Source organism: Furipterus horrens, unplaced genomic scaffold (assembly GCF_987537825.1).
Source record: "Furipterus horrens unplaced genomic scaffold, mFurHor1.1.pri manual_scaffold_6, whole genome shotgun sequence".
Taxonomy (NCBI): Eukaryota; Metazoa; Chordata; class Mammalia; order Chiroptera; family Furipteridae; genus Furipterus; species Furipterus horrens.
This window is the reverse complement of record NW_028327176.1, coordinates 148370662-148384708: the sequence shown is the minus strand read 5'-3', so window position 1 is coordinate 148384708 and position 14047 is coordinate 148370662. Positions and strand designations below refer to the sequence as shown.

Below are 14047 nucleotides of genomic sequence, written 5' to 3'. Positions count from 1 at the left end.
GCCCTAAAAATCGCCAAGACTTGTTACATTGTTTGCCTGTGTGAGCCAAAGCCACTGACCTTAAAGCAGGACAGAGTTCCACAGCTCTTTGGTTATATAAGAGATATTACCACCCATCAGTCTACAGATCCTAAAATATACATTCAGCAAATCTCACTCATCCCATGCTTTCATGTCTGTTTACGTGTTTCAATTGGCACCTTCAAAAACAAAGTACTCCAGTTTTTTCTCATTCTATCCTGTAATATCCCTTCTCTTTTAGGAAAATATTCAGTAATCTTATTAGCTTGAGAGTGCAAGTGTGGCTGACTTCCCATTCCACAAGAAGAAGGTTCAGACTTCAGAGAGTTTTATATGACCCACCTTCTACTACTTCTAATAATTTTTTTAAAAAACGAAGTATAAGGACTCTTCATAAACAGGAACTGATTCTTCCTTAGACGCTATAAAAATTCTGGTCCCTAACAAGACACTATATTTCTCTAGAACTCTCCTTTTTCAGATAGTCACTTGTGCTCACTGATATTTACCCTTTCTGAGGCCGTTTTTTACTTTCCTTTAAAAACTCTTGCCTCTTGGTTTCTATGAGTTTGTCTTTCACACAAGGAGAGTAGTGCTTGGCTTCTCAGAGCAGTGCTTGGCAAGCACAGAGGCAGGAAATGCAGAAGGGAATGAGTCTGTCAGACTCATTTTCTTCTAGTTCAAATGTTTATTTCAGATTCAGGAGGAAGTAGAGTGGTTCCTTTCCATTTCCTTGTCTCTGGAACCTGCGAGTTGTATAAGGCTTAGAGAATCTCACTCTACCGAACATCATACTTGCAGATTCACAGATGGAGAGATTCTCTTCAGAGAACCTCCAGTTCGAACAGAACAGAATTCATAGCACTCCATGCCCTCCTGGGGTCCCAGGAGTTTAGGACTGAAGCACTGAGCAAGACAACTGAAAGCAAAGCAACAGAACAAGGCTGGTGGGCTCAGAAATAGCCCATATCAGCTCCCAAGGGGCAAGGGCCATGTCTCTACTGACATTAGTTGCCAGTCTTGCCACGTGGCACACCTGAGGCCGCTGCTCAGCTGGAGTGGTCTGACATAATTTGTGAATGCCACAGTGTGATCTGGTCCTGAGCCCACTTTTTAGGTTTCCAAGATTTACCATGTCTGACACCAGGATGAAGTTTCAACAGCAAAATTTAAAATATATATGTTTTAGTAATGAGCTGATTTCAACCCATGCTGATTTTTCTAATCCATACTCTGATTTCCCTCTCTGTCTCTTTTTTAAACCAAGCTATTTATCTCACAGCACTCACTAGCTCAGCTCTGCAACTTGTTTTATCGTCTACACAATTGACACAGGTCATTTTTAATGCCAAATGGAGACCATCAGAAACCAAACTAGAAAATCTTGTGGTGAGTTTACTCCTAAACTCTAACAGATGTGACTGACTCTTACTGTAGGCATCAGGACTGAAGCATAATTTTAGGTACAAATTACTTACTGAGAATATTTATAGACAGAAAACTTCTTCGGCAAAAGAGGCCCTAGACATTTAATACAGATTATCCTATAGTTTAGTAATTGATAAAGAAGCCAAACATTTGTAACTGCATTAATTATAGTTTGTTTAGGAAAGCTCCCAGGGCAGAATGCTTGATCTAATCATATTGGTTTGTCAGTTTTAAAAGATAAAAATCTGACTCATTATCTTTACTCGTAGTTTAGATTATTCTAGTTGCATTACTGTTTGATAACCACTATTATGTTCACTGAGATCTATGTGCACAAAATGCATACCCTTAAGTGAACTATATTTACACTTATGCAACTATTTACATTTACACATCCAACAGTACAAACTAGTTTCCATATTATATCTACCATGTTCTGTATGAACTCCTGAAACAAATTAACCCTTCCATATGTCAGAATTCCCTCTTAACATTCATATATTATGATATGTGAGTTGACAGTATAATGAAGACATATTACATTAGATACAATTACAATATTCACTTTAGAAACCAAAAATAGTCAAAATATAAATCTCATTTTAAAAAATTTCTGCGTACAGTAAAGTAATGAGTCCTTTTAGTCAATTTTTAAAAAGCAGGATGAAGGGAGGAAGAAGAAAAGGAAAGGTAAAGAAACATTGTAAAGGTCATAATGAGACAAAAATTTCTACTTGAAGATACTGTCACTACACCACACTATAAGCAAGCTACGCCAAGTCATGTACTTCTCACACACAAAACTATACTGTATCAAATTTAAATTTGTTACAACTGCATGTACATTAAACCAGTGATAACAAAAATGTAACTCAATATCTGATCTAGTGAAACAGCAACCAACATTAGCTCCCAGCCACATGAAGACAATCGCCAATGCCATTACTGGTGTCAGCTAAACCTCAGCCAGTTTGTCTTTTCCAGCCACTTTTAAATAAATATGTGACTATCTCAATTAGGAAATCTTGAAGGAAGTCTCTGTGAGGAGGTAATTTTGTTGCTCATTCTCAGTGCCCTGCATTTGCTGTACTTAAAATAGACACTTGTACCAATGTCCTTTCTATTACACGAAGGGGAAAAAAAATCACATACACACCAGTCCTTTTTCTTTCAGCTTGCAGAGAAGCAACTTGATCCAACCAGTGTTGAAACCTGAGTAGGTCACTGTACACCATGATAAAATTCCCTAATCCCTGAGCCAAATCTCCCTAAGGGGGGCCTCCTCCTAATCCTCCACTTCCCAGGCTGACTTTTCCATTCGCTCTCTCCTCTTTCCCCCTTTCATTTCCCCTACCTTCAAGCCTTGATATGTGATCCGAGGTGGGGGGCTCAAGTTTCCGTTTTTACAGCTTAGGCCGTGCTAGCTGTATACATTCCTTTCTCTCTGTCGGGCAGTGATTACTTACCAAGGCTTAGTTTACACTGGTCCAGATGAAAGCCGTTCAGATGAAGGCAAACACAGCCAGGCAGCTCCAGCGGCACCGATATGAAGCTGCACAAGGCCACATTGTGTTCTTGGTGACATTTTGTTGCACATATTTTTTTTTTTTTTTTTTTTATACAGGGCAACCAACTTGTTATGTGACTCTACACTTTAGATGGAGGGGTAATAATACCATAAGGTTTGGGAAGGGGTTTTATTGATGTGGTTATTAATATTAAAAGCAGAAAATTTTTAATTAGTTCAGAAAGACCCTTCCACCTTTTGTCTTTAAGAAATAACTTTAAAATGAGTACTACTTTTAGTACTATTATTTTAGAGGAATGCCTACTAAACAATTCCATTAGAAATGGGATTTCCTGACTCACTGACACGGTGTGCTTTGACATGACTGAAGATTTCAGCCAGGGGAATCGGACACATTGTTTCAAACCAAATAGAAAATACCATGCTACAGGCAATTGAACTATTTGCTAACTAAAACTTCTCATTTAATGCTACTATGTACTGAAATGATAAGAATTAAAACTTCAAATAGTAGGTGGTGATTTAGAAGAAAAATAGCATTTTCAAAGAGGAAATTCTGTGCTGGGAGGTTAACTCCACACTTAGTCCTGTAGCATTGACTAAAAATTGTGTAATTTTTCCCTTCACACAATGTTGTTTTTGTTTCTTCCTCACCAGTTCAGACAAACATCTGTTATACTGTAGAAGGACAACTATCTCCCAAACCACGGAGTGCGCCCGCAGCCAAAGTCAACAACGCGAGCCCCAAGCATCGAGCACAGTCAGCCTTTATATCCAGCCGGGATAACATTTCACATGTTTTGATTAAAATTAGCTAATTTGTAATTCTAGAACCTATGAAACTTAAAAGCTGCCATCCATATAGATCACATTAGGCAGTGTTTTAAAGGGCCAGTGCACACTGATTTCCTGGTGGCTTCACCTCTCTCCTCTTCCTCCAGCCCCAATTTAAAATAAAACGGAAAACTAATCTGGAAATGCAGGACAAGAGGGAAGGGTAAGGGAGAAAGAATGGGTACTGTACATTGTTTGAATTGCACCCCCTTCGGAGGACAACTCCTAGTGGGATTCTCTCTCTCTCTCCTATCATTGCAATCAATGGTGGTTTCCACCCCAAAGATGGTACTGATTGCCAAGGCAAATCTTCCTTAAACTCTCTTAAGACTGATGCTGTACCTCATGCTTCCAAGCAGTAACTTCCTCACCCAGAAATAAAGACCCTAATTCCAAAATTTAGATGGTATGGAAATTCCCTGAGGGTATACATCCAGGATATGTTACCCAGGTGTCCCTCTCTAAGCATGGGCTTCATACAAGGCTCTCTATTATAATATGCTTGTTCTAATCAAGAAAACATCAAAACGCGATAAATTCAACTTAGTTGCATGCCATTTTCATCTAGTTTGTCTTTTAAATACAAACTTGACCAACCTGACCAAGTCGGCTGGCAGTGTTAAGGAATCTACGCAGAAGATGGAGAACGCCAAGAATAAAAACTAAGGTCCCCCCCAAATCTGCTACTTGTTTGTCACTCAAAGAAAAAACAAAATAATTTTTAAAAATTAAGACAAACTCGTAAAATGACAGAATAAAACCCTCGTCGGGCAAAAGCTGCCCCTTCAAGAAAATAAGGGGCTGGGGGGAGGGGACGAGGGGGGTCCCGAGTTGAGCGGTGGTCTTGTGCAATCGCTCCAACGTGAACAGCTGGAGCGCCAGGTTGCTGCGCTCGCCACCTCTGGAGCACCGCTGGCCTGGCGGGGAGCCCGGCCTCGCAGGAGCGGACTGCGGGCTGGCCTTTCCGAACAATGGACAGGCGCTCTGCGAAGGCTACCCCTCAGACAGCTAGCTTTCAGCAGGGCTTGCCCGGGTCTGCATAACTGGGAAGTGAAGCATGCAAAGGCGAGAGGGAGGCGGAGGCAGCCCGGAGAGAGGAGCGGGCCAGGGCGGGCGAGGCGAGGCGAGGCAAGGCGAGCCGGCCGTCAAAACGGTACCCAGACCCGCGCCGCCCGGGCCGAGGCTCTCCCTGGAGCTGACAGCCTCTTTACACTGTCATATCTGGCTCCTTGAGAAGAAGTGGGATCGAGAAGCGGGGAGATGAGCCCGGGAGACGGGTGGAATCGTGCGCTCCCGGGGTGCCTCGGCCCGAGAGCTCCTAACTTTGGAGGGATCCGAGGGATGGTTCCCAAACAAGCGGAGAAAAACTACACCATCGACTAGGAAAGCCTCTTCCCTATGCCCAGCGCCACTTGGGTCCCCCTGAAATGCTCCTGTGCCAAACTGGGGTTTATAAGGTTAAATAGTATGTGGTTGTCCGGGCGTCCTCACCCTCATCAAACTGGAGGTAGGCAAATGCCGGGGATGCTGCCCGCGAGCTGGCCTCCGTTTTGTACCCAGAGGGGCTGCGGCGCTGAGGGCATTCCACCGACACTGACGAGCACTCCCCTCTACCCCCAACCCATACAACGGCCCGGAGAAAGAGCTCTGTCTCTCCAGCCCCGAAGTCCAAAAATACCTTCATTTCCTCATTGATCTCCCTTTTCACCGGGTGAGCCGGCTTCCTGCTCCTTTTATTTTCCGGAGGTCTCCCTTCTTTCTCCATTTCTGCCATGTTTTTGTGTCTGGTTTCTGTGGAGATGAAATGGCTGCTGCCGCCGGCGGCGGTGGCGGTGGCGGTGGCGGCGGTGGCGGTGGCGGTGGCGGAGGTGGAGGTGGAGGTGGTGCTGATGGTGGCAACGCTGGCGGAGGTAGCGGTGCTCGCGGGGCTGAGGCTTGGGAGGGGGGAGGGTGGCAGGCGGGCGCCGGAGAAGCGGGGTCTCTTCTAGCGGCAGAGGACGTCAGCAGCTGTCAGAGGGAAAGGTAGCTCGCGGAGTCTCGGGGATGCCGCCGCCGCCGCTCCAGCTCCCGCTGCCGCCGCCGCCGCCGCCAACGCCGCCGCTGCTGCTGCCGCCGCTGCCCCAGCCGCCGCTCCTGCCGCCGCTCCGGCCGCCGCCGCCGCCGCCGCCGGGCTGCATCCTCGGGGCCCCGTGCAGTCGTCAGCCATCTTCCGTCCCTCGGTCCGTCTGCATGGGCGAGGGGAGCGAGGGCCCGGCGCGGAGAGAGCTGCTCTGGGCGTGCGTGCGTGGATGTGTGTGTGTGCGCCCGGGAGAGTGCGCCAGCCCTGGCGCCCAGCGCCTCCCGCGAGCCGAGCCGGGGGGCGGGCCGGGCCGCGCGGGGAGGGGGCCGGGAAGGAGCTGGAGCAGGGAGGGGGCGGGAAGGAGGGGGAGGTGGGGGGCCTAGGACGGCCCCCGGCTCCCGAGCGGGCGTGGCTTCCCCCGTCACTGGGCACGCCGATGCTGCGCGGCTCCCGGGGCTGCTCGGGGCCGCCTGGCCCATCCGCGGCGGACACAGGCGGGATGCGGCGCCCCTCGCGGCTGCCACCTCTGCGCGACGCCCTCTCCCCCGTGGGCCTGCTGCGACCCCAGCCGTTCTCCTAAGCGCCGTGCTGTGGGGTCGGGCGGCCAGTCCCAGACGCTGCTGAGGGAAAATGAATGGGGGTGAAAGGAGTAGCCTGAGCCGTGGGAGGGCGTGGGGGCCGGAGGTCGCCCTGCTAGCATGCCGCCTTCCTACCCCGGGCAAGGCGGACTGAGCTCGCCACCTCCAATCGCAGGGCCGGGGTCAAGGGCAAGGAAACCACAGTCTGGACCTGCCCACAGCTGTCAGATAGAGTGTTCCTCTGAGGGAGACCTCAGGGTGCCCTCAGGGCACGTGGAGGCTGGAGGTCCCGTGGAGAGGTCCCCGCACCCTTCTTGGCTGGTCCCCAGCGCGGCGCGGGCTACTATTGTGCTTGCAAGAAAGCTTTTGCCTTTCAATGAACCACTTAGTAGGACATCTGGGCATTCAGCCCCCTTTTCTTTCTTTTTTCTTCTTTTCCCTTCAGTCTCTCCCCCAACCTCTCTCTCTCTCTCTCTCTCTCTCTCTCTCTCTCTCTCTCTCTCTCTCTCACACACACACACACACACACACACACGTGTCTCAGCTTTACCCTGTGACCCCGTGCGCACCCTTGTCCCGGTACCCTGGGTTTAACCCCCCAAATTGGGTGCTTCTGGGAGCGTAGGGCCCCGCGTAGAACCTAACATTCTCCAGTCGGGACGCGCGCACCACGCCCCGGATGCACCACGCCCGACTGCACTCTTTCCTCTGGACTTCGAGCGTCTGCTCTCCCAAACCTTGCTCTCTTTTTCTGCACTCAAGCGCCCCCTCTTTGGACCTCTCGATTCAAGCCTAGGGCCAAGCTTGGACCGTATTTGTCCCTCCTCTTGGTTGAGGCATTGGCGTGAACGGTTTGATGGGGCTTCCGTGAGACACGCAGCCCTGAATGCATATACATGCTGCGGAGGACACACTGCCGTTCCCGGCTTTGCCTTCCTCCGCCGCGACACTTAGTAATTTAATTACCTGACACAAAGCGGTATAGGGGTGTCCATTGTTCCACTGCTTGTTATTGTGCAGTGTTTCTTATGAGAGTGAGGGAACTTAAAATTGCACATTTTTTAACTTAAAAGATAGAATGACTTCGTTATGGGGAATATGTGTTAGCTTTCCACTAAAATCTCAGCTTGGCCTGTCAGAAGAGGCTCATTCTGGGTATTACATTGCCTAATTTGCATTTTAGCTTTGTTTTGTTTCTTAAACGTCAAATTAGAGAGATTTGGGTGCGTACTCGGGAGGGCTGAACATCTCCACGTTGGCTATTCTGCATTTTAGCGTTATTTTAGCTCGTAAATGCCAAATTACCAATACTTGAGAATGTACCCAAGAGAGCTGAATGATTCCTCTCACCTCTTCTCTTTCCTATCTGGAGGAAGTACGAGAGGCCTCGCCCCGCTCTGCTTGACTCGCTGGATCCCAGGCGAGCCAGGAGGCCAGAGTGAGCTGGGTGAGTCTGGCTGTGCTCCCGCAAGGGGTCGACGCGAGACTCCTGCCAGGAGAAATGTTTAACATCCTGGGGTGGTTATCTGGGACGCCGAAAAGTCAAGAGAGTGGGATTGATGAGGCTTTAGGGCGCGCTCTGCGGTACAAGCATCCGCTATTCAAGGCTTTTCCAGTAGCTTCTGGGAGCGTACCCAGGTATGCACCGCTGGTGAGCCCAAGCCTTCTGACCAGATCTCGAAGCCTGCTGCTGCCCACAGGCACCTAAGAAAACCCACGCAGCAAGGATGCGGAGAGAAGCCCAAACCTGTTTGCACTGCCCCCCTTCCTGGACCGATAATACAAATGTGTGAGAGTGGGTGTATTTTGCTGTTGGCGGAAGGGAGAGAAGGAGAGGAAGTCTTTGGGGGTTTTAAATCTGAATTTCATCCAAAACTGATAGTTTTTCTCTATTTTGTCTTCTTCGTCTTTAAGGAAAAGTAGTGAGAAAACTTTTTTTGGACTTTTGAATATTCTAAAATTGTAACATATGTTGGTTGTAAAATGTACACAAAGAGAAGCTTTTTGTCTTCTGGAAATATATTTAAGTCCCCTCCATTTCCTTTGGTGCCCGAGCCATTACAATTGATTCACTGTTGTTCAGCTGGTATCAAGTAACAAGCTATACACCCCAAATCCTAAGATACAGTTTCACGAGTTAAGAATAAAATAAACAGAAAAGGTGAACTGTAGTCCAGAGTTATATTTAGAGACAGCTATACTTCCTTTAAAGAAAAATACTTACTCTGCAATTGTTCAGGCATTTAATGAAAATAATGATATTAATCAGCCACCTGTTCCTTTATAGGCATATGTCCTCCAGAAAACTGATGTGAAAACATTGTGTTAAAATCCACAATGCATGTCTTCAGTATGCATGAAGAAACTTTTAGTCTAGAATCAACTTTAGAACTAATGATTGTTGTACCTTTTTAATGACAAAGCATAGGTTTCTTCAAGTGTACTGTAGATGAAGATAATCATAACAAGAGTTGTTGCTTTATGAATTTGGAAGTAGTATGAGGCCACTATTGTTCCCTAGATAACTTCATACATCTGTAAGAGTATAAGCCTATGTGGATAGAAACAATCTCATTCATATCTCAGAAGAGCCACTCTTTTGCTACTATGACCTTCCATTATACTCCCCATACACCAGCTCACTCGCTCGCTCGCTCTCTCTCTCACACACACATACACACACGAACACACACACACCCCTTTGGACATAGAAAATGTCTTCAATTTCCCCTTTTCCACTTTATCAGTTACCAAAATGGGTACAGAACTGACCTTTTATACACTCCTCAGATATATTTTTGTGACTTCATTTACTCATCAAGTGTGCTTTGACCTGGTTCACCTGGAAAATATATCAGAGAACACCCTAACTCAGAGGCCCAGACTTCATGCCTGGTAAGGAATTAATAAGTATTTGCTGATTGATTAGTAGGACATAGTATGTTGTCTGAAATTAATGCTGATCTTGAACAAGCTCTGTGATCTAACCAAATATGGGAATAAAATATGTGGGATAATTATTGTGCTGAACACATTATAAGAATTATCTCATATAATATTCACAAAATCCTACGAGGCAGCTTCTTGTTATCCCCATTTCACATATGAGGAAACTAAGGCTTACAAAAGCTAACTTATTAAGTCACAAGCTAGTAAGTATTGGGATTTGAACCCATCTTTCTGTCCAGCTCCTGATTTGGAGTTCTTGACACTATGCTAATCTGTTTTAATGAATTCATTTTAACAGTCTGTATTTTTTCTAATTTAAGGTCCATGTTTTTTAAACTTTGACATCTTTGAGACTGCAATGTATCTTATAATGAATTCCTACAATTATACATGACTGCCTCCTTTCCCTCAAATAATAGCACATTTTCTAATCAGTGATATATTTTGGTTATGTTGGGTTATGCTGTAATAGCAAATCATCAGAAGATCTCAGGTACTCAAAACAGCAAAGGTTCGTAGTCCTTGCTCACACTCAGCCTACTATATAACTCTTGAGACCAACTGTGTTCGGTGTGATGGGTTGGCATTGCACCTCCATACCACCATGTGCTTCCACAGTCACTACTTCAGGGGAAAACAGAGCCCTGGAGAATCTCACACCAGCAACTAGGTGCACCAGCCTGTCTGTGAAATGCCACTTCGCCTCCAATCCATTATTGCTCTGCCCAATTGCTAGGGAAGCTGGGAAATTTAATAATCCTATGTTTCCCAAAGGAGAAGAGAACTGGATATGGGTAAGCAATTAACATTTATACCACAAAACCATCTGCATTCAATGAAATATGGTCATTAGGATTAATTAATGTAAATATCAGGGACGTATTTTATTCAAAACCGTTGAGCAACAATTGGCCCGTGATTTGTTATAGTCCACCTAAAACATACTTTTAAAGTTCATGCTCATGTCTAATTTCAAAGGCATTCAGAATCAATTTCAAAAACAACAATGAAACAGTACAACTATGATGCAGGGGTTTTAACCAGGGATCTCTATACAAGCTTGCAGGGCTTTGGAATCTCCTGAAATCATATACAAAACATTTACAGTATTCCCTCATTTATTGCAGGTATTACATTCTAGACCATGCTCCACGTCCCCCCGCGATAGGTGAAAATCCGCGAAGTAGGAACCTTACATTTATTTTAGTACTTATATATATTTTAAGGCTTTATAAATCATTCCCACACACTTATAAACTTCCCAGTCCCTTATTAACCTTTCCCACTCCCTTATTAACCTTTTCCACACTTTTATAAACACTACTTACATTCTTAAACATATTCTACACTCTTAAACCTACGTAACTTTAACAACATACGTATACAGTGCTGCAAAATCCGCAATATAGCAAAAAATTCGCGATAAATAATTAAATATAATATTTTTTAAAATCCCGTGATACAATGAGGCCATGATAAGTGAACTGCGATATAGAGAGTAACTACTGTAGACCATTTTTTTTCCCAAGGATTCCATATCTGTCATCAGATTCTCAGTTGAGACTCATGGTTCATTCATTCATTTATTCAACAAACATGTATTAAGGGCCCATTATATTCCAGGCACTATTCTGGATCCAACGGCAAACATGACAGACAAGTTCCCAAATATCGCAAAGCTTATAATCCAGAGAGGGGACAACAAATAAGCAAACTAATAAGGTAATTTTAGCTATAGATAGGTGGCATAAAAGAACAATGGGGTAGAAACTGGACTGGTGTCAGGGGTCTACTAAACTGGTAATGAAAGACCATTATATGGAGAAATTTGACCTGAAACAGGAAAGGTTAGAAGGAACTGCCCATGCAGAGATCTTGGAACCCTGGAGAAAAGTATTCTGGTCAGAGTTTTAAAGGAGCTGAAGAATGGATGTGCTTGGCATGTTTGAGAAATTGAAAGGTATCTGGCATATAGAGAATGAGGAGGACAGTAGCAGGAGAGGTAATAAAAGAGGAATGCAGAGGTCAGATTATATGGGACCTGTGATCCAGGCTAAGGAATCAGAATTTAATTTTAAGAGAAATGTGGACAAGTGCACAGTGTAAAGAAACCTCCCTTTGCATGGAAAAGCCTAAGTTTCTTTCTGGATCCACTATTTGTCTGTGTCATTAACTCTGCACATCCCTGAGTGAGGATTTCCCTCCTGCCTTGCTGTTCAAAGAACATCCTTTCCCCCTTTGCCATGGTGTCAAGGAGAACATGACCTCCCCGGAAGAATGGGGAGCTTCCTTCAGTCACAGGGATATAAGATGCTTCCCACCTACTAGCTTCAAACAGGCTTAAGGTTCTCTGCAAGAAAATAAAAGTCTTCATCCTTTCATGAGATCTTGCACAAGCTATTTCATCTTATTCTTCATTTGTGAAATGAGAATAGTAAATTATATTTTGTAGAGTTGTCATATAATGTCCATTAAAGCGAACGAAAAATAAAACTGCACAAATATCTGAGGATCATTATTGTCTTACAGTAGCCTAACATTTATATTGTTTACCTTGAAAATAAAACATTTAACCAGCAAATATGAGTTTATTCAGAAATAGCTGAGAATTGCAATTCAGGACATACAAGCTATGGTAAAACCATAGGCAATTCCAGACAACGAAGGAGAAGAACGTTCTTTTATAGAGGAAAAGGAAAGTTGGAAGGAGCTGTCTATCCACAAAGAGTACATCGGAGGGAAGTGGAAGTTGGCAGTGTAGTGACTTTTCATTGGCTAGATTGTGACAGTCTCTATTGGCTGGGCCTTTGCTGGGAGAGGAGAAAATCTTCCTTCCTCCTACTAGGGAGGTAGAGTTGAAAACATCTTCCTGTTGGAGATGCAAGGCACAGTCTTTCTGTTTGAAACAACTGACAATGTGTGGTAGGGCATGAGAGCTCCCTCTACAGGCCCTCCCATCTCCAGTCTTGGTTGAAGTCTCCTTTATTAATTTTCACAATATGTACAGAAGAATGCAGATATGTGGCAATGTAAGGAAATATGATACATGAGGAATAATTACCTACATAATAAAAATGTTCCTTATTTTCAAAATAATGCACTTCAGGGTTCCTTTTAATAGTAATTTACTAGAATGTAATTTTTTTTATTTATAAAAATGAGGTTTTTTTACATACACTTTCAAAAACATTTCACCAACTTCTGGTTAAGATGGAGGTGTAGGTAGACATGCTTCACCTCCTTGCACAACCATAGAAGGATCACAGCTAACTTCAAAACAAAAACAAAAAAAAACAGCCAGAACTGCCAGAAAATTGAACTATATGGAAATCTAACAACCCAGGATTTAAAGAAACCATATTCATCCAGTTGGGTAGGAGGGGAAGGGATGGGGAGCCAGAAGGAGAGGATGTGGTGTGGGGTAGTAATGTGGTAGCAGCATGCAAAATGGGTGGTCCCACATTCATGTGTGGTGAATCAAGTGATCCCAGCCCCAGGTCAGACTGCACAGCCCAGGGCTCAAGCACTGGGAAAATAAAGTCTCATAACTTCTGGTTGTAAAAACAAGTGCAGGTTGGGGCAGCTGAAGAAACTGCTGGCCTCTCAGGAGAGTCCGTATAAAGGGCCTGCACAGTCCTAGAATGTCCTCAAACCCACTCACTCTTGGAACCACCACTAGGGCAACAGCTAGAGGGGCTCCAGTCATATATGGGAAGGGGGTGAAGTGACTAGAAAGAGGATGAGTGCTGAGCAAGCCTCAAGCAGCCAGGCAGTGGCATTGTCCCCTCTCCAACCCCACCCCACATACAGAGCCACAAAGCAGTGAAGTGAGTTGCCCCACCCTGGTGATTACCAAAGGCTCCACTCCATACAATGTTACAGGTGCACCAAGACAGGAAGTCAAAGCAGCTCTGCCTAATACACAGAAACAAGCACAGGGAAGCTACCAAATTGAGGAGACAAAGAAATATGACCCAATGAAAGAACAGAACAAAACCCCAGGAAAAGAACTAAACAGAACAGAGATAGCCAACCTATCAGATATAGAGTTCAAAACACTGGTGATAAGGATACTCATAAAACTCACTGAGTACGGCAAAAGCATGAGGGAAGAAATGAAGGCTACATTAAGTGAAATAAAGAAAAATATGCAGGGAATCAACAGTGAAGGGAAGAAAGCCGGAGTTCAAATCAACAATTTGGAACATAAGAAAGAAATAAACAGTCAAGCAGTTCAGAATGAAGAAACAAGAATTGAAAAAGAATGAGTAGAGAATAAGAAGACTCTGGGACATCTCCAAAAGTGCCAACATCCAAATCATAGGGATGCCAAAGAAGAGGAAGAGCAAGAAATGGAAAACTTATGTGAAAAAATAGTGAAAGAAAACTTCTCTAATTTGGCAAAGGAAATAGACATACAAATTTAGGAAGCACAGAGAGTTCCAAACAAGTGGACCCAAAAAGGACCATACCAAGATACATCATAATTAAAATGCCAAAGTGAAACATAAAGAGAGAATTTTAAAAGCAGCAAGAGAAAAGAAGAGAGTTACCTACAAAGGAGTTCCTATAAGACTATCAGCTGATTTCTCAAAAGAAACTTTGCAGACAAGAAGGGACTGGAAACAAGTATTCAAAGTGATGGAAAGC

General features: G+C 44.5%; 1 protein-coding gene across 1 annotated transcript in view; it reads right to left on the bottom strand.

The window, feature by feature from the left end:
• SOBP (sine oculis binding protein homolog) overlaps positions 1-5898 on the bottom strand; it is a 166119-nt gene extending 160221 nt beyond the window's left edge. Inside the window, exon 1 of the mRNA XM_090279726.1 lies at positions 5490-5898. Within this exon, the coding sequence (XP_090135852.1) occupies positions 5490-5585 (96 nt within the window). The 5' untranslated portion in view covers positions 5586-5898. The remainder of the gene's footprint in view (positions 1-5489) is intronic.
• Positions 5899-14047: the final 8149 nt, after the last annotated feature.